Source organism: Parasteatoda tepidariorum, chromosome 11, assembly GCF_982258835.1.
Source record: "Parasteatoda tepidariorum strain Cologne lab strain chromosome 11, Ptep-v5.0, whole genome shotgun sequence".
Lineage (NCBI taxonomy): Eukaryota > Metazoa > Arthropoda > Arachnida > Araneae > Theridiidae > Parasteatoda > Parasteatoda tepidariorum.
In genome coordinates, this window is record NC_141765.1 from 91,224,446 (window position 1) to 91,245,714 (window position 21,269).

General features: G+C 28.6%; 1 protein-coding gene across 6 annotated transcripts in view; it reads right to left on the reverse strand.

Annotated features, from left to right (window-relative positions):
* The window catches only part of LOC107455797 (protein phosphatase 1 regulatory subunit 12B), a 187,288-nt gene that overhangs the window by 130,091 nt on the left and 35,928 nt on the right, over positions 1 to 21,269 (reverse strand). For 5 of the 6 annotated variants that reach the window (XM_071187602.2, XM_071187600.2, XM_071187601.2 and 2 more), the window contains exons 2-3: positions 15,626 to 15,756; positions 2,622 to 2,740 (exon numbers count right to left, since the gene is read on the reverse strand). In XM_071187602.2, the coding sequence (XP_071043703.1) occupies positions 2,622 to 2,740; positions 15,626 to 15,756 (250 nt within the window). Of the gene's footprint in view, positions 1 to 2,621; positions 2,741 to 12,974; positions 13,045 to 15,625; positions 15,757 to 21,269 lie in introns of those variants that run through there. The other variant, XM_071187604.2, reaches the window with a different exon arrangement.

Sequence of the window (21,269 nt, forward strand, 5' to 3'; positions counted from 1 at the left end):
ATCGCGGTTAGCAAAAAATCAGGAAATCCGGACTTTTTCCGTGAAATTATGTTTTTTGGTGCATATTCAAGCAAAAATTCTGGAATGTTTACTTTATAATTCATCCATGGTATAATTCATCCTTTATAATTCATCCTATGCTATGACATCTATCTTATAACATCTGTGTTATAAAATAGCAGTAATAAAATAGCAGTAATTTACAAACAAAATCTCGGATTTGAAATGCCCTCCTCAAAAATTAATAGAGGGAAATTACTCTCTAAAAATGTTTCGCTGGATAACACTACTCCTAATATCCCATTATAAATTAGTTAAATGCTATTTAGGGTTGTTATTAAACAGAAAATATCTTAAAGGTTCAACAGCACATTAAATTGTCAATTTATTTTAAAAATGAAGAGTATTTTAAAAATTTGTTTCAGAAAATTATAACTTCTCCCAAATTTTCTTTAATTTTAAACAAATAAAATACTTTCATAAATATTTCTTCCTTTAGAACCTGAAATCATACTGTTATTCTTTAAATTTAGCAATATTTGATTCTCAAATGAATATTATTTATGACAACTAACAAAAATTTAAGTGATAAATCAATGTTACAAAATCATAACCTCGCAAGAAATAATTAAAAAAAAAATAAGTATAAAATTTAATTATAATCATATTATTCTGAAGTCAACTAAATACTAAAATACAATTTGACATACACTTAATTAAATTAATTTGCTTTTCCTTCTGTAAGGATGCTAAGTTTCTTGAAAGGATTTGTAATGATACTGCTAAGACAATTGACACTTTGAAACGTATGAAACATTTACAATAGCCTGATTATTAGGTAATGGGGTTGATTGGCCTACCTTGATAATTTAATGGGTATTTAAATATTTTTTAGTTGTCATGTAATCGTGGATATCAAAACATTCCCATCCATGAATATGTCTCACTTATATCTATTTAAATATGAAAAAACTAATCTTGCTTTAAATATTTCAAGGCTTTCTTGACCTAAATGATACTTCTTGGCATTGTAGAGCTCTATATCACTTATTAATACATAACTGAATGTCTGAGTGAGAATCTTGTTTGTCAATTTTGGTTTTAAATACTGTTTATCTCAATGTGAACTTATTTAAAAGAAATGTTTTATTCCTTCTCTGATTTAGTCTTTAGCATATTATGTTAAAAATCCAATTTTCAGAAAACCCAAGCAATTGTGCGATGTGTTACTGACAAATTAAAAATTTATTTTTTTGTTTGTATAAAATAACTACCAACCCAATAGGTAAATTAGAAGTAATTTGTAATAATAACCCTAAAATATTTTTTGATACTGACATACACTTTAACAACAGTGAAAATAAATTCACAACTTAATGACATTTTATTACAATATACATAATCCAAAGCACTTAAGATATATTTCAAAATTTTCAAATTTAACGATTAAAAACCAATCACTCGCAATAAATCACATGCCTTGCCAAAGTTAGTAACACTGTTATTGAATAATGGATACTGCCATTCATATGGTAGGAGAAAAGCATATTGAAAATTTCATTGCTTTTCCAGCCCCAGCTATTTCCACTGTTAATCCATCAGTGGAAATAGCTGGGGCTCCAACTGGCATTACCATTAAAAAAAGTTTGCTTTTATCCCAAGCCTAAAAACAGTTGTCTAAATAGTTTCTCAGATAGAAACCCCTGGCCTACAACGGACTGTTGCAGCAATGCTTTATTTATCCTTGTTTAATAAAAGTAAAACTTAAGGTGAAAAAATCTAAAAAAGTAGAGACAAATTATAAAGGTTTAATAACAATGGTAAAAATTGTGAAAAGCCACTCAGAATTCTGGATAAAGAATTTTCGCTACACAAGATCCTTTATCCTACTCTCGCACCTCAATATAAATACGAAAAACAGACTATTCAGGTAGATTCCCTGATAAATTCACATGGTTTTTTGTCGGTTTTTTAACATGTGAAGATTCAATTGTACACTCACATGTTCTTGATTGTTTTTTTTTATCAGTTCCGCATAGTTTCTAAAGACAGAATTTTTATATTTTAGATATCACTTATCTTTACATTCTTTAATGAAAAAATATTTCATCACAAATCCACCCTTTCTTCCTAGTCATTTTTTGAAAGTACTAATATTTTTTTAGCCATTTCTGCATGGTTTTTCAAGTTCCAATATTTTAATACAATGTTGTGTGCACCAATAAATATAAGATTGAAAACGATTCACTACTCAGATTACAATATTAATTAATCAACAATTTTAAGTATCATTCTAAAGACACAAATTTTACCACTTTTTTTACTGAAATAAAAACTATTTTTGACTGAAATTTTTTTTTATAAGTTAGGATTCAGGTGTAAGATGTTAAAAAAAATTTTTACTGCCACATTTAGAAAAATTACCACTCAGATGCAAAAAATATGACAACATTTCAAAAGAGTGAGAAAGTAGAGAGTATTTATCTCATCCACATATAAAGTTCCATTATATAAAGCTTTCATAGTTTTTTTATACAAATTATGGTAAAAGAATTTTTTTCAAAAAAGATTTAATGGTAAAAGAATAGAAATATTTTCAAAATACGTAAAACATTGTATACTTTGTTCATCAAGGACATCCGAAAGGTATTCTTCCATTTCATTTGATTCGGCTATATCAATAGGTAAATCACCATCATTGTTAACAGCAGCAACATTGGCCCCATTTTCTATTAAATATCTATAAAAAATAGTATTTTTAGATAATTATGTTAGAACATTTTTGCTTCTATGTGTAACATTCAATAGAATTTTAGATTAAATGTAAACTACATATGCATTTAACCTTTATACATAATACAGATGTCAAAGTATTTAATAGTTATTTCAAAATAATTAATAATTATTATGAATTATATTGAATCAAAATTAAAAAATTTTTATCAATTTTGATAACTTTTTGATTCCTCAAAATGTTTTAAAAGTAGAATATATGTTGTTAAAAAAAATCTTACAGAAAATCTTCAACCAAATTAAAAACAAGGAATATTTTGTAACAAGGCCATACGGCTAAAAGCTAATATATAAAATAAAAATACAATTCAAAGACCTGGAAAAATTGCCATCAATAATTAAAGTATTTGTTTTATTTTACGACATAAGAGAGGAAAAATTCAATACCAATGAGCATGCTAATCTAAGAGCATGAGATTTCATAACATTTTGGGGGAAAGCAAAATAAACCCAAAATCTATGTTGCATAAAGAAAGAAATTCACTTGTGTGGTTCCCAGAGGAACCTCTAAAAAATTTCAACTTATTCAATTTGATTAAGAATCAAGAAACTAACGCACAGATTTTGAGAAAACTGCTTCAATCACTGGCTGTTGATGGTGCATGTATACTTTTAAAACAAAAACTGCACTGCTGGAAACAATTGAAAGGACAAAGGTTTTTTTGCAATATAAAAAACTAACAAATCAAATAAAACCAAGCCTGGCCAAAATATCATCAGATATAAGGCTAATATAATGAGGGGTAACAAGACACAACTTGTACCCTAAATAAATAAACTAGTCACTTGTCCAGCAAATCAACCTGTCGATCAGAGAAAAACCAGTCTAATAGGGTGTATGATTGTTTCTAAGAGCCTCAAAACTTGTGCATCGCTGTTTTATACTGTTTACTAGGGTTCTAATCAATCCCTGAAGTAATCGCACCCACTTTTGCACCAAGGCACCCTTGAGCTCATTAATCTTTGTAACTGATCTTCCAGCAGCAATTGAGCATCCAGGGACGTCCCAAACCTGTTTGGTTGGATTAAGGTTAGGGGACATTGAAGGCCACTCCAATTGCTGAATATCTTCTGATTGGTATTCGTCCACCAACTGAGCCCTGTGTGGATGGGCCATAAAGATGAATCCATTATCATACACGAAATGAAATTCGCCCATATGCTCCATGGAAAAGACTCACATAGAATGCAAGAATCATCGCTGTATCACTGACCTGTTAGAATACCTCTATCGAACACATGAACGTGAGCCTTCACAGACTATGAGACCACCTCAACAATAGTGGTTCTTTTTGACAATATTAGGGGCCTATATTGATTCCCGGGTTCTCTCCAGAAGATAACAAGTCTCATATCGCTGTCTATGTCCAGGTTCAATTGCGAACAGTGTTCATTCTAAGGAAAGGTGGCCTGCCCTTTATCCCTATAAATGCCTCCTTGCCCTTTTTGTAAAAATAAACCCCCATCCCTTAAAACCATTACTACCTTTTATTTATTTTTTTCAGTAGAAGGTATTTCTTTTATTTTGATAATGAGTAAGAATTACTTAATGAAATATACACATAATATAGAATAAAAGGGTAATTTAAAAATTGTTAAGGATGAAATTCAGTTATTACATAATATTACATATTTTGATAAAATTTAACCATGCTAGACAGCCCATCTGGACTGTCTAGCATGGTTAAAATTTATCAAAAACCTTTTTTTCCACCTTTCCACCTTTTCTTTTAAAAAAAAAACATTCCTCCCCTTAGATGTTTAATAGAGATAAATAGAGATGTAAATAGAGATTTGATAATATTCACATGCCTTTATCATACCTATGAATTAATTTTGTGAAGTGAATTTGAAAGCAAAATATTTGAAGAATATTGTCATGATCTGAAGAAGAAAAAAAAATCAATCCTAATGTAAATAATAATAAAAAAAACATGCAAAACAGCATTTAAAGACAAACTTAAGAGATAATAATCATTTTGGAAAAAGAATTAAACAAATATTTAGAGATGACTTTAAGGAACTATCTGAATTGTGCATTATGTTTTTAGGAGACACTGAAAAGATACTTAAAATGCAAAATGCATCAAGGTCGTTGAAGTGTAAAGAGCAATTTATTCCTCAAAAAGGATTTTGTTGGGATGGTAGCTTACTCTGCTTGTATAACATGAGAAAACTTAAAGGGAGACTTTGTTGTTCTTTAAAACATCCAACTGTAGCATATGCGTTACAGTAACTTGAATGCAATGCTATTGCAAAAACAACCGAATAAGAATTCCTATTTTTAGAATCACATGGACAAAACAATTTCAGAAATAGAAAAAATTGCCTGTTTCATTCTTTTTTGATACACAAGAGAAATGAAAAAAGGTGATAAGTGCAGACTAGGAGTGTCAAGCAACTTATCTGAAGATTAATTTCAATATTATTGCTTAAGCTTACTATATTTGAAGCTACTAGCTAGCTAATTAATTTCACTATAACTGTATTTTAGACAAAACAGTGGATTACTCTGTGTCTAATAAAAGCAGAAAAACTTTCCAAATGTATTCAAAAAGACTCATATTTTAAAAGTTCTTCAACCTAACATAATTATGTGTCATACTTGGATGTCAACAAAAAACTGTCATGTTAAGCACAGTTTATTACAATACTGAAAAAGTTGTTAAATTAATACAGTATTTTAAGGAGTTGTTAGCTTTTCATGGAGAACAAAAATAACTTCTTCTTAGAGTGCAAGATCATAACATGTACTACATCCAAATTTAAAAACAAAATAAATAAATAAATAACATTAAAAAAATGTCCACATTAATTTTAAATTCTGCATCAAACAAAAGTAAAATAAATATGAAATAATAAATATGAAATGAAAGTATAATAAATACATATATAAGTTGGTAAGTTATTAAATAATAATACTTAATGCTTAGCAATTGATTTTTTCTAAATCCATAATTTTACCATTACAAAATCAAAAATAATGGATCAAGTCAGCAAGGGTTATTTTCATGAAATTAAACTTAAACTTTACAGATAAGTCAATTTGCTTAAAAGGAATAATTTTCGGAGGTGGGTGCGAAAGTTTCCTTAAAAAAAGCATATGACCTAAGATTAAGTGACACCCTACTAGATTTATCTCGTTCATAACAATTTTGGTCTAATACATTGGTAGAAAAATCTGTTTCTTATGCTTTTGCCCTGAATTATGTGACTGGACATATACCATTCATTACACTGTATCAGCTAAGAAAGTTTTTGACCTCATATCACTACAGAAATAAACTTACTTTTCAAATTATACATTTAAATAATTGCTTTTCAGACTGTTAGAATTCAAAGAGAAACCAAAGAGCTTTAAATCAATCCTTAGAATCACTACTTTTTAAGAGAATGTATATAAGGGAAGAGATATATATCAAGGGAACTACACATTCTTAAAATTCTGATTGAAACAAAACCAAACTTAAATTAAAGATTGTGGTCAAAATATAAGATAACATGGTATAACTCTGCAAATATTTTGTTAATTTATTTTTCTATTAAAAGCTATACAGAAGATGTGTATGCTTGGCTGAATGGCTAAGACATCCAATTCGCAGCTGAGGTAAAGAAGGTTCTATCTCAGCTGGAGACACATTTAAAATTTCATTTCCTAATACAGAAAAATGTGTTATTTTTTTTATAATAAAAATTCTATTCAATGAATATTTAAAAAATCATTAATTAATGTTAAATTATGCTACTTTCTTTTTGATATCCCAATAGAAGTACCTTGAAAATAATAATTAAGAAATTGAATTGCTTTTAAACTCATACTAAAATAAAAATTTTATTTCAAAATTTTTTTAAAAAATTCACATTTTTAAAATTTAATTTTAAGGAAAATTTCCCCTTCAAATATTTATGCTTTTAAAAAATATAAAGTTTTTATTTTCCTTTGAAGAAAATCTAATGTAGTTCATAAAATTTATAAATGTTTCTTTAATTTTCCCAATTTCAATTACAAAAGAAAAGTAGTATTTTCCAGGAGGGAAACTTAAATTATAATTTTGTTTGTTTTCATCCAACATAAAATTTTTCAGTGATTAAAAAAAATATAATAATAATATATTTCCATTGAAAATATAAAATTAAAATTTTTCAATTTAAAAAATTTAAGACTCCATAAAAAAATAAATAATTTTTCAATATACAGTGAATTCGCGATAACTCGAATCTGATAGGACTGACGAAAAACTTCGACATATCGGAAGTTCGACTTACCGTTAGTTTAGGTTTTGGACTTTCAAAATATTGTCGGATTATTTAATTAATGCTTATTAATCATTCTTCTGACAAGCCATTTACGATAAGACTGTTTGAAGCACTTTATGATACCCTGGTCCATCGGCTGCAACTTTGCTGCTGTGTTTGGCCGGAGAAACTGCAAGTTTACTGCTTTCAAATTAGCTTGATCACTATGTGCTGTGCATTTATCCATAAAGAGTATCACTTTTCTTTTTTTAGCGAATAATTTCCGATCCAATTTTCTTATAGTTTTCAAATAAAACTGATGTCATCCAAAACTTTTTGTTAGACTTGTAATCCAAAGGATACGTTTTTACATTCTTGAAACATCGGGGATTTCGCTTTTTTTCCGATAACAAGTAAGGGCAATTTCTCTGTCCCAGACGCATTTCCTCCAACTAGAACAGTCAAACGTTCCTTGCTCATTTTACCCCCTGAGCAGTTTTCATCCTTAAACATCATAGTCTTATTTGGAAGTCATTTAAAAAAAAAACCCATTTCATCAATATTGAAAACATCATTTTAACTGTATCCTTGAAGTAAATTTGGTAACGTTTCACTTAACCACTGTTCACATACTTCAAGAGGGACAGCTTTATCTTCTCCATAAAGAGTGTGAAAGACATTGTGTGTGTGTTGCAAAGGAAGGGGCAAGATATCAGCTCCTAGGTTTTTTTTCTTGCTTTAAAAGATCCAAAAAAAATCGAGTTAAAGGGAGTAAAATTCGAGTAATCGAGAATAATTAACATGAAATTGAAGATAAAAGGGTCGGGACCTCATAAAAAAATCGAGTTATAGTAATATTCCAGTTATCGTACTTCGAGTTATAGCGAATTGACTGTATATATATAAGTTATTTATTTTCTCACTTCGTTAACTTTTGTATCCTTAAACAATATTTCTCATAAAAATATTTATTTTTAATATTTAATGGCACGTTTTGCTTAAAATACTCACAAGAATTTAATTTTTCATTTGCTTGTTATTCATTTCATCATTTAGCAATTTTCATAACAATCTTCTCAATTTAATTTCTCCCATTTTGATTGTTTGACTAGGTTGACTAAAGAGGAGCCGCACATGTATTTAGACATGTTAAAGGTAAATGTCAGGGCTAAAGAGAATAGAAGGGCTAGTTCACTCTGCTCTTAGAACTGAAGCTATGATTTCCCTCCTCATGACGTCACTGTGTCCACAGATCTCGGAAGATCGCACACAAAGATATTATGATAACTTTGCATCTTTCTCTTTATAAAAATAAGTTAGATTTTTCTGGTTATTAGCTTTCAAACTTTATGTAATTAACACATTATTTCCATTCATAGACATAGTTTAAAAAAACTTTCTTGGCCAGTATATTAAAAAAATACCATTTTAAACTTATAAAAATATTTTACTAGTTGGAGAAAATGACACTATAAATACTTTATTTTAAAAAGTTCAGTTTTAACTTTAATTATTAAGAAAAATGAAAGTATATATTGACACTTTTTTATCTACATATTCTTTTATAACAATAAGTTGAGTTAAATTTAGAATCCCCGATTTTAAAATATGCCGTTAATTGCAATTTGTTTATACCTTATCATTAGGAAACATCAACCTTAAACGATAATTACTGAAACAAAATAATAATTTAGGTTCATAATGAGATTAGAAATTTTACAATTGTTTATAGATATTTAAATTTACGATTGCATAATTTATAGATATTTAAATTTAAGAGAGTATAATTTTTAAAAAAAAATCATAAATATTAAGAATAACTACATTTCAAAATATGTTATGAAATTAGGAGAATTCCAACTATATACTATATATTTTATTTATACTTTTTATTTACATTTTAATTTTCTTTGACTTTATCCATTTTTTTCACCTGCCTTTCTTTTTGAAGTAAAGAGGCGGTTTCTATTTAGATAATGAATTTTTATATAAGTTCTTAACGACAGAATAAACGTATTGCTGTTTTATATTAACTGTGTCATTTCAGTATCCATTCTTTACATAGTTGTTCATTTACTTTAGGGAACACGCGGAAAATTATAGTTTTTCCTTTTGTTTTTCTATCAAAATTTTTTCAAGTTGCAATCGCGCAAACTGGCATTTCGATAATAGTTTTAAATTCTTGTAAATTCGCTGCAAAAACTGAGGAAAGTCATTTTAGAAAATAACAAATGTCTTAGAATATGTCGCAAAAAGAAATGCTCCAATATTAGTTAGAGCTAGTAAGGCCGAAAGCTCCGTTCCTGAAGTAAAAGTGCAAGCTTTGCGCCAAAGTGAGGTCACTAGAGAAAATCGGAGGATTGGCGCAGCAAAAGCTAATTCAAAGGAGTGAACCAGCCCTTCTATTCTCTTTAGCCCTGGGTAAATGTAGTATTATTTATTTAAACACTAGTTTTCTAATTTTTTTATCAATAAACTTAGTAATATATTTGTAGAAAATTAAAGACGTTCACTTATTTAAATTCATTCAAAAATAAAAAAACAAAACTTTTTTTTTTTTTTTTAAATTGCCATTTTTATCATATCAAAAATAGATTTATCAAAATTAATAAGTAAACATTAGAGAAAAGAAATGTTTTTTATCATATCAAGCAATACACACACACAAAAATTCATTTTAAAAATAAATTCCAATAAAAAAAACTGCAATGCTCAAAGAATGAAAGTAGGAAAAAACTTAATACATAATTATGTAATATAAATTTAAATTACATATTTTAATTGAATAAAATTTATAAGAAAATAATATAAGAAAATTTATTAAAAAAGCCTAAAATAAAAACAAAACTGTCACAGTTCAAAATAAAATTCAATACTTATTTGGTAATGTACTTTACTATTTCTTTTAATTAATTATTAGATTTTTTTATATAGTAAAGGTTTTATTTTTTTTTATCGTAAAAGATCACTTAAGCAACAAAAAATTTAAATCAAAACTACAAACAGAGAGCAATTTTAAAAATTCACGTTTTCTGCCACTTTATGAATTTCTCAGGTTGCAATAACACTGCATTTAAATTAGGGATGCAACGAGTATTTGGCGCTCTTGTCAAAAATTCAGTTGGTCAAATGATCAGTCAAATATTCGACAGAATATTTTTCAGAATTTTTTTTTTTTTGAATTTGTATTGATTCGATCAAGAATTATATAAAATCGTTGTTGTTACAGTTCATTTACGTCGCACAAGAGCTGCACAATGGGCTATTGGCGACGGTCTGGGAAACATCCCTGAGGATGATCCGAAGATATGCCATCACAATTTTTGATCCTCTTCAGAGGAGATGGCACCTCCGTTTCGGTAGCCCGACGACCTGCACGCGAAGTCCAGCACTTTAAGGTAGAACAGTTTAAAAAGGACCAATACCGCGCACCCTCGGTCCCTATGCAGACTGATCCATGTGGACACCCACCCGCACACTGACCGCAGTCAGTGATGCTTGACTTCGGTGATCTGCTGGGTATCGTACCTATATAAAATTGTATTTTTAACCATATTATAGTATTATTTACTATAGGAAACACAATTAGGTTTTACACAAATTTTTCAAATTTTAAAATCCATGTTTCTGCACATGGCTTGCAAATTTATCTTCTAGAAGACAAATGGAAAAAAGAAATTTGAAGAATTGAAACTAGAATGCTTTATACTGAACCACAAGTTTTTGCACTTCTGGATTTTTATTTTTTTTAAATATAGAAATATTACATTCAGACAAGTCAATTTTGTCATTTTTTCGATACTTTTAATTCTAAGCAGTGAGCATTATTTTTTTTAATTTTTAAATTCTTTTATTTAATTATTTAAATTTTTTAATTTAATGCTTTTATTAGTATAATACAACATTTTAACGGAACGTCTCATGCTAATAATTTATTATTACTTTTTCCCTGCACTGTAATATAAATAACCAGTAACATAGAAAACTGTGATTCTCAATGTTAAAGTTTTGTTTTCGGAACTAAAAACAATTTGTTTTTTTCTGTTTTTCTTTTTATGGGCATTTTTATTATGTCACAGCATTTTTTTTAATGAACGTTACTAATAAACTTTATTTTATAGCAATTTTTTTTTCTTATAAAAATATGGCAAGGTGAAAGATTTTAACTGAAAATTTCAGCATAAGTAAATTCATTTAAAAAATTAGGAACGCTTTTTGTTTCTATGCAGATTTTTAAAAAATTTTTTTTATAAAAATAAAAACTTTTTATGGACGTTTTTATTATAACGCGGTAACTTTTAAGAGCATTTCTGTTAGACTTGACTTTTTCTGGTAATTGGAAAACTGTTCAACTTAAAAATTTTATTTCGAAAATTAAGATAGATTTTTATTCTCTCTGTATCGCTTTTGTATATAATCTTTAGTTTTTATGATAGCGCAGGATTTTCAAAAGCGATCCATATAGGCCTTATTTTTTATACGTTTTTCCAGAAAACATTATTCTTAGCATTGAAATTTTGATTTCAGTGTTGCTATGCAGCTAAAAATGTTGCTATTTGACCCCAAATATACAGTATTCGGTCGATTTTTTTTTTTTTTTTTTGCCGCATTTTTTCGGTTTTCGTCCAAATTACAATTCATTCCCATATTCGACCAAATCATATTCGTCGCTGAAAAAACGAAGGAAAAATAATTAGAATTTACGATGAAACTGTACCGAAATACCGTATCAAAAAACGATTATTTAAATGTGTGATTAGAAATTCGCGTGTCGTAATAACATCTTAGTTAAATAACGGGATCGTCAAAATCACAGGAAAATTATAGCAATAATTGAAAAAAAAAAAAAAAAAAAAAAAAAAACTTAAATTTATGTTGAACTTCAGCACGAATAAAGCGTGCCAAATGCGCGATTTAAAATTCTCATGTCGTAATAAAATTATCAGAATTTTTTATAGTACGTGGGAACAATAACTGAATTAGCAATAACTGTCGAAAAAAATAGTTGGAAGAAAGAAAGAATTGCAAAAAAAAGATGAAAAAAACACTTAGATTTCCAATGAAATTGTCACAAATAAATTGCACCAAAAAGTGATTATTTAAATGGCCAATCTGAAACTCGTGTGTCGTAATAATATCGTAATAAAAATTCGGGATTTTCGAGATCACGTTGAAATAACTGTTCAAAAAATCATTTATATTTACGATAAAATCAGCGTAAAGAAAGCGCGTTAAACATACATTTACTACTATAGAATCTGTTAAAATTGATTGTGTCAAAACGTGATGACTCAAAAGTGCGATTAAAAAATGTTGACATTTTTTTTCCATTGTGTTTAGAAGCTCTCACGGGCAGGTTGTGCACCCCTAGACTAGTATATTTAATCTTCATCAGAAAAGGGAGATATTATGTTATGTTACAAAATTGTGTTGTGGGAATACTCTACTACAGAACTATGATATGTTAAAGAATTCGATATTTTTTTAAAAAAGAAATGAATATCAAATTTAACCTATAAATCAAATTCGAATTTGGCACTTTTCAAGTGCTGCTATTCAGTATTATGTTTTTTTCACATTAAAAATGTGTGGAATTTGAAAATAGAAGTCTCCTCTATAACTACAAAAAAATTTTCGAATTTTAAAACAATCTCAGAGTGTGTTTTGTTTATCCAATGTCAACAACTTTCCGAGAACGTCGGAAAGTGTGCGTGGAAACTTTAGCTGTGAAATGCAAAGACGTTGATAAAACAATTGTCGTAAGTGCAAAATATTTTATTTATATATTAATAAACAATTATATCATGTTAGCGTTAAAAAAATTTGAAAATTAATAACAAATAAACGGAAAATGAAGAAAAAAATGCACTGTGGGGCTACTTTGTGCAAAGTTCATTCGTTTTCTTTTTCGACAGAAAAATTGTCAGACGTTATAAAAAAAATACCTGGAACGAGAAACTACCGTGATTACACTTTAGAAAAGCTGCAGCAATGTTCGCAAGCAGTTGCTGGTGGTATGTGGATTGCAGAAGCTTCTCGGAAGTACAAAATCCACAGAAATACTATCTCCAATAAGCCGGCCAGGCGGCCGAGCGGTTAGCGTGCCTGACTGCGAAGCCATAGGCTGCGGGTTCGAATCCCGCTCTGGGCATGGATGTTTCTCTCTCTCTTTGTGCTGTCTTCTGTTGTGTGTGCGTATGATGTGTGAATGTGGCCCACCCTATAAACGGGTTGTGGCAGTGTGGCGTGGGCAATGTTGCTCGCCTCCGTAACTTTGGTTCACAGGTGCCCACTGGGTAACGCGAAATGAGCAACAATTCTGGCATAGTATAGGCAACGATTCAAATTCAGTGGGTAACGATTCAAAAACCATTGGGAAAAAAAAAACTATCTCTAATAAAATTCACAAGAAACACGTGAAACGTGCTGGTAAACTAATATTTTTCTTCTACAAAGATTTTTCTAATGAATTAACACATAAAAATATATTTTATAGGACATCAGGTGATTTTGACAGAAACTGAAGAGCAAGTTCTGTCATGTTCATTCAGCATGTTATGTTCAAATTTATCAATGTTATAAATGTTAATGAATATGTAATAATTATTATTTTTGAAATTTCATCCATTTCAATGTTCAAAAATGTATATGGTTTCCTTTTGTTTAAACTCAAATGCTTTGAAATAAACATTCTTTTTAAGAAAAAATTCTTTACAAAAAATGGTTTCTTAATGCTGAAAATTACTTTCAAACTAATATCTTTACATATCTTGATGTTTTTGTTATTAAAAATGTCAACAATTAACTTTTTTAACAATTTTATATCAATATTTTACTAAAAACATGATTATTAAACTGAATTCCTATCGCTGCACAAAGTAGCCCCACTTGGGGGCTACTTTGTGCAAGGTATGTTTTGACTTATTATTTGTAAATATTACATACAAATAATGCCAATATTGATCAAATTCACTCGTCTGAGTCCAGTTATGAATATAATATCGATAAATTTCACTAAAGTTTGAATTAACATAGTTTTTTTACATGTCAAAGTTCAAAAACTGCGAAATCCTGCACTAAGTAGCCCCACATGACGGTACTTAGAAGCTGACCTGTATAATATTCACGAATGGACGATCGCCGTTTGTGGAAAATTTGTCACCAAGCGTTTCAGCACTAGTAAAAAATGTTAGGCGATGGAAAAATTTTAACTATTACTAAAAAAAAAATTTCTACCAATACAAACGTGATTTAAAATTACATTCACATGATTTAAAATCATGCATCACAATTCCTATTTAAGCGATTTAAGATCGCCCATCGTGTTTCGTATTCACACTATTTAAAAGCTACTCTTATGATTCGTGTTCAATTGACTTTCTGTGCATAGATGTTGCTACATACACATTTTTCTGCTTTGAAATTTTTTCAATTATTTAAAAGGTGCTTTTGCATATACAATTTTTGGCTTTTTACCGAACTCATCCCTGTGATATGAATCTATATAGAGTTCTATAACAAATAAATATTTTCTAAAAAAATCAGTGATTTTTAAACGAATTTTGCCAGAATGAGGCGTCGTCGAAAGGATTGAACCTAGTAGTTACAATTTTTTTAACTAGGCATTAAATGTGTTTATGGGGACAGAATTGATGAAACTTTGAGAATTGTTGAAAAGAGAAGTTAATGAAAAACAAATTTCAGTGAGAAGAATAAACTATAAAAATTGATGATATTAGTAATGTTGGAAAGAAACACTTACGCCCAAGCTTTGTTTTGGTTTAAATTATAAATATTTCCATTAAAAAAATTAATTGAATTTCATTGCTTCTTATATATTTTGTCATTAAATAGGATTTATTTTCTCTCTCTACTTTTAAGCTTGCTTTTTAATATTAATTTTATCTGAATATCTGCTTTGCTTCACATAAATTGAAAAAAAAAAGAAAAAGAAAAAGCAAGCCTTCATTCAAGAAAGAGAATGTTAAAAGTTATCTTGCTTTTCCTTTTCATACTTCTGATTGACATTCATTTTATCAGAGAAAATATTCTTTCCCTAATTAAATGCTATTTAATAAATAACAAAATGTTATTACCTAAATATTGAGGCTATTTATTCATGGCCATTTTTTTAAATAAGGTATGTTTACCTCAAAGACTTATTAATGAGAAGACGTGAGTATTTTCAAAAGTCCTGACGATTCCGAACTTTCCACCATAATTTAAAAACAAATTTTTTACCATTAAGAAAGGAAGGTGTCATCAGTTGTCATCGTTCACTCAGCTATAAGTCGGATGTCTTAACCATTAGGCGAACCAAGCGCATCTACACTTTGCTTTTTTTAAAATTTTAATAATAAATTAACAAACACTTTGATGGGGTTGCAGTTGCTGCAAACTTTTACCCAACCCTATTTTTTAGACCATGTTTAATAATTTAAGATTTAATAGGAATTTTACAGATATCCTCTGTTAGTGTAATATGTTTCTATAACTTTTGAAATCATCATAATAAACCTTGAGGATGACAGAAATATTTATAGTCTGTTTGATTTCTTGTAAAGTCACATAGAAATAAAGGTAATAAAATTCTTACTTGGCAATGCTTAGAAAACCACACGAAGCTGTTGCATGAAGAGGAGTCCATCCTTCATTATCACCTTGATTTACATTGCAACCTCTCTCGACGAGAAATTGAACCATTTCGAGATTATTGTCAATACAAGCCTGCAGAAACAATTTATATAATATGTTAACATCAATTCTATTCCTTTACTAAAATTTCCCACATCTTTTCAGACACGAATAACATACACAAATATAAGAGAGTTTTCCACCGGTGCAAAAAAAATTCTTTATAGTTAATTTTAATAACATAATGAGGAAAATTAACCATTTTTGTTATTATACTATGACCTTTATAGTTGAGTATATACCAAAAAATAGCTTTAAATACAAATTAAACCTACATTAAAAAATGAACAAAAAGAAAAACGTAAGACAAATGAAAATTTAGGTTCCATAATGATTTTAATGTTTACTAACTATTTGATTTTCTGAAATATAAATATTAAAATTTCAAATAATCTACAGTTGAAAAATAGAGCGCAACAATAAATGGTATAATAGAACAGTAAACTATAGAATTTATCTGCTGTGAATCTCAAATGGCACCACACAGTGACGTAAATAGCGCGAGGTTTCGTACGAATAACACAGGAGCACGAGGTTTGAGCAGGCATGCTCCAGAAAAGAACGCTATGAGTTTATATATATGAAAAGGAAAGAAAAAAAGCGAAGAAAATTAAAAATGAAAAGAATATGAAGTAATGTCTATTTATCCAAAAAACAAATAGACAAACCCTTTCAAAATTTGGTAAAACAAAATGGATACCCAACTAAAGTAATTAAATTCTATATTAAATCATGGAGTTAATTTTATATTATTGTAAATAAATTTATTAAAAAACTTCGTTGTTAATTTAAATAATTTTTTACCATGTGCAAATCCATGGCTAAAATTATGTGCAAACCAGGCAATTCAAGTTTCTTTCTCTTTTCTATTTTATTTTTTTTTTCCTTAAATAAAAGTTAATTTTCTAAAATTATTAATTGTCAACTTCCTTTAACTATCCAGTATAATAATACCTTGCGCACATCCATTTTCGGGCCCAATCTTGGTAACTAACAAATCAAACACACTTCAGAACTGCAGTGAGAACGCACTATAAAACAAAACTCCTCTATTTACGCTTCTACCTCAATTTGCGCTTCTATTTTCCTATTTTGTAAACTGGCAATCTTGTTACGAAAATATATTTTAAATCATTCTTGAAAAATTTCCTGTTCGTGTAAGTTCATTTGAATTCGCTACTCGCTTTATAGATTTCGTTTTATGTTTTATTCTGTTTTTTTTTTCCCTGTTTATACGTGATATTTTTACTCAATTATTTTATTTATAGTAAATTTTTTGTAAAATTTTTTTGAGTGTTCCCCACACTATTGCGTTTATATATTTTGGCTTGGCTATATTGATATAAAATTAGAAAGTACTCCTTTTTGCGGATATAATCGTGTGAGCTGATGAAAAGATTATATCTTTCATTTTCCGGATTCTTATTAATTTTCCTTTTTTCGGAATTTTTCTTAAAATTATTTTTATTCTTTTTCCCTTTTTTCATTGTTCTGAAAATTTTTCCATGTTTTCTCTACTTTTTGAACTATATATATATATATATATATATATATATATATATATATATATATATATATATATATATATATAAAACAAAAAGAAGCCATCTGGTGAACATTCAAGTCCAGTCCAGTGTGTTAGATTCTAACATGAGAACTAATATTGGAATTTATTTTGAAATGATCTTCAGGATAAATACCATTCCATCAATGACTTTTAGGTAGAGGAAAAATATTCGTTAAATCGGAGAATTCGTCAAAGTACTTTAAACCGAGGTATATATATATATGTAATGCTTTCTCTTAAGAGTTTTTTGTAGTACTTTCGAGTCGTAATCATAATATTGCTGTCGATAATATTTGCAGCCGTAGTTTAATGTCCTTTTTTATACAGATGACAACATATCCAGACTTCTTTGTTAGAATTGACGCCCTAAGATCATACGAGCGGATGAAGATGAATTCATATCTCAAAATATTTATTGATTTGAATGGGAATTCGGCTTCATTAAGATATTTTACTGCGATATTATACATATATGCGTGCATATAAGTACACACACGTATATACGTATGTATATACATATATATATATATATATATACATACATACACACACAGGGATCTGTTTAGAAGAAATTTGGGTCCATTAACGGACCCTTTACAAAATATCTTTTCATAAAAACGGACCCTTCATAAAATATTTTAACTTAAAAACGGACCCTTCACAAAATGATTTTTCTTTTAATCGGACCCTTCACAAATTTGTTTGTCTTCATTATTGTTTTGCTAATCGAATAAACCCTTCCCAGGGCAGAAAACAAGAAAGATGGATGTAAACGAATTAAGTTTTGTCTTCGGCAGACGATTCTTCCATTATTCGTCCGAAATGAATATTCTGCGTTCAGCAGTATAGGCTAAATGCCAAATATTTGTATGTTGCATCTCTAATTTAGAAGCAGCAATTGTTGTTTATTTTCGAAAATTTAATTTTCTTAATTATAATTTTACAGTGTTGAGCATAATCTTGTATCTATTTACAATTTAAAAACTCCTTGAAAAAGTTTTCTGCAATAACCGGACCATATTTGCACAAATTCATAAAAGCGGACCCGAAAGAATGTGAGTAATTTTTTCACAATTTCACGAAAACCGGACCTTTCACAAAATGTCTGGACAGACCCCTGCATACATATACATATTGATATTGAACAAAATCAATATATATATGTATAGGTATGCAGGTTTAACATTTGGTCGAAATATCAATATTTGGTCAGTTGGTCGAGTGTATAATTTTTTTTTCTATACTGGAAATGCAAGTTGAAGATAAGGGCAAGCGCAGAGGTGCTGCAACGCCCAATGAAGACCGTTATTTAAATCTAACAGCTCGGAGAGACCGAAATATGAATGCCACTCTTCTTCAACAGCACATTCACATGGCTACAGGCTCCACAGTTTCGACACAATCTGTCCGAAACCACGTTCACGTTATCAATACAATAGCGTGAGGAGCTTTCAAAAAAATTGAAACGAAAATAAAACACATTAAGTAAAAAGCAGAAAACAGAAAATAAAATGCAAAGAAAAAACAAAACACAAAACAAAATTTATCAGGCGAATAGCGAACTCAAATGAACTTACATGTACGGGAGTCTTTCAAGAAGGATTTAAAATATTTTCGTAATACGATTGCCAGATTACAAAATATGAAAACAGAATCGCAAATGGAGTTAGAAGCGTAAATAGAGGGATTTTTTTAAGTCGTGCTCTTGCTACAGTACTGAAGCGAATTTCCTTTTGTTCTATTAAACAATATTTATTTACCAATGATAATACCCTTCTAACGATGCTCCGGACAACAAAGTAGGAAAGCAAGCGAAAAAAAAAGGAAAAAAAAACGTTTATGGGGAACGATCCTCAACAATACCGATGTCATTTTTAAAAAAATCTTGCTTAATAGTACAAAATGAAATTTGTGGAAATCCCCTTATCATTTTGAGCTTTCTCTCAAAAAGTGAGAAATTTACATGGGAATATCTTGGAACTTCTTACATTTTTAAAATATTCAAATCGGACTTTTTTTATCAGTTGCCAAATACGATTCACTACAAAATAAAGACAAACATTTTTCGAAAATTTTTCTGCTCATGAGCAGTATAATAGAACTACTTTAATCACTGATATACTTGAGCAGTTTTTAACGAATTTCTCACATTTTTAAGTAATAATTTTGTATTCAATTTTAAATTGATACAAAAGTTTTGTTTAATTTTATTGAATATTTTCAAAGTTATAGCAAAATAAAAAAAAAAATAAAAAAACGAGAGACAAAAAAATTCTTTTTTTATAAAAATGTCAATATCTCCATAAATATTAAAGCTAGGTTGACGAAATTTTGTGCGATTATTGCATATAATAACAAAAATAATAGTTATAAGTCACTAATATAACTTTATATTTTTTGTCATAGGGTGTTCAAAAGCATTTTTTTTCCGTTTGTAATTTATTCTCGGTCCTCAAACCTCAAAAAGCTTTAAACTTCATTCATATGTTTGAGAAATCGCACGGTCTAAACACTTTTCAATTTATAAACTCATTAACTACGTATTTTCTGAAAAATATTAAAAAATGTGTTAGTATAAAAAAGTTTCTATTATTCTGCCCAACCCTTGTACACATAACTGTGACGTACTGACTAATATTAGTTAAATATGTACGCAAATTAATATATTTGATATTTTAATTGAATGTTGGAGGAATTTGTTTGCTAGTAAACTTCATAGTTTAAAAGTATTTACACTAAAGTGAGGCACAAATTTTAATTGAAAGGTAAGAAATTCGACTCAGATGAGATTTTAGAAAGTTTTATGGTTGACAAATATTTTATTAGAGTCTAATGAAATTTGTATTTTGGCCAAAATGGGAAGAAATATACAATAAAAATGCCCTAGAATACGCAAAAAAAATGCCAAAAATTAAAATTTATCATTTTTTATGTTAACATTAAAAATAATTAAAACGATAAGTTTAACCAATTTAATTTTCTTCAAAAAATATTTTATTGCTGTTTTGAGTTTACTTGTCTAAACTTTATATTTTTAAGTAAAAATTGTCAGTCATTCTTCATAGCCAGAGTCTCAGGAGGTTAAATAAATTTAAATTAACATTCACTAATTAATAATATTATTTTAAACGGAAATTCGGTGAACATTTTGCATAAATCGGAGTTCTCAGAAAAAATCCGTATTTGGAGTTGACTACAATCTTATATCATATGTGTATATTGATTAGGCGTCATTTAAAAAGAAAAAAATATGTTGAAGAAAAAGGTATTATACGCATTATTTATTTCTCTTCTTTTTAGTGATTAGAATGATGACGCAGGCCAGAGCAAAACTTCTTCTTCAAAGAACACATTGTCCCGTGAGTTAAATTTATCCGCAAAGCGTCTACGCAGATTATGGCACACTTATGGAAGTCCATGTGCCTTGCTTCCCAAAACGTCTGGAAGCAGGCCACCTTACAACACTTGAAATAAAAAACTTTTTTTTTTTAATTCCATATGAAGTCATTTAAATTCTTAACTATTTCATCTTATCAGCAACTCCATTCATTAAAATAATGAAGACATGTCCATTAATGAATCGAAAATTTAAATATAAAAGTATTCAAAATAATATTAAATGAATGTACATAAAAATTATTCAACGTTTTCATTCAGAAGGGGATATCAGTACTTCAAATAACTAATGTTGAATAATTTTCTTTTTTTCTCTTTCTAGGGGTATGATTTCTTGGTTACCGATTACTTGGATTAGGATTTTTAGATAAAATTTATATTTGCTTTTTCTTCATGTTTGTGTCATTCGACAGCATAATACCTAAGATCCTTATAAAATTTTAAACGTGGTATTAGTATTCGAATTAAGAAGTTTCTTTTCACTTTAAAATTATAACTTCGGAAATTGCTATGTTTATTTGAAAATATTAAACATACCGATGAAAACAAACTTTCTAAAATATATTTTCATAATTAGCGAACA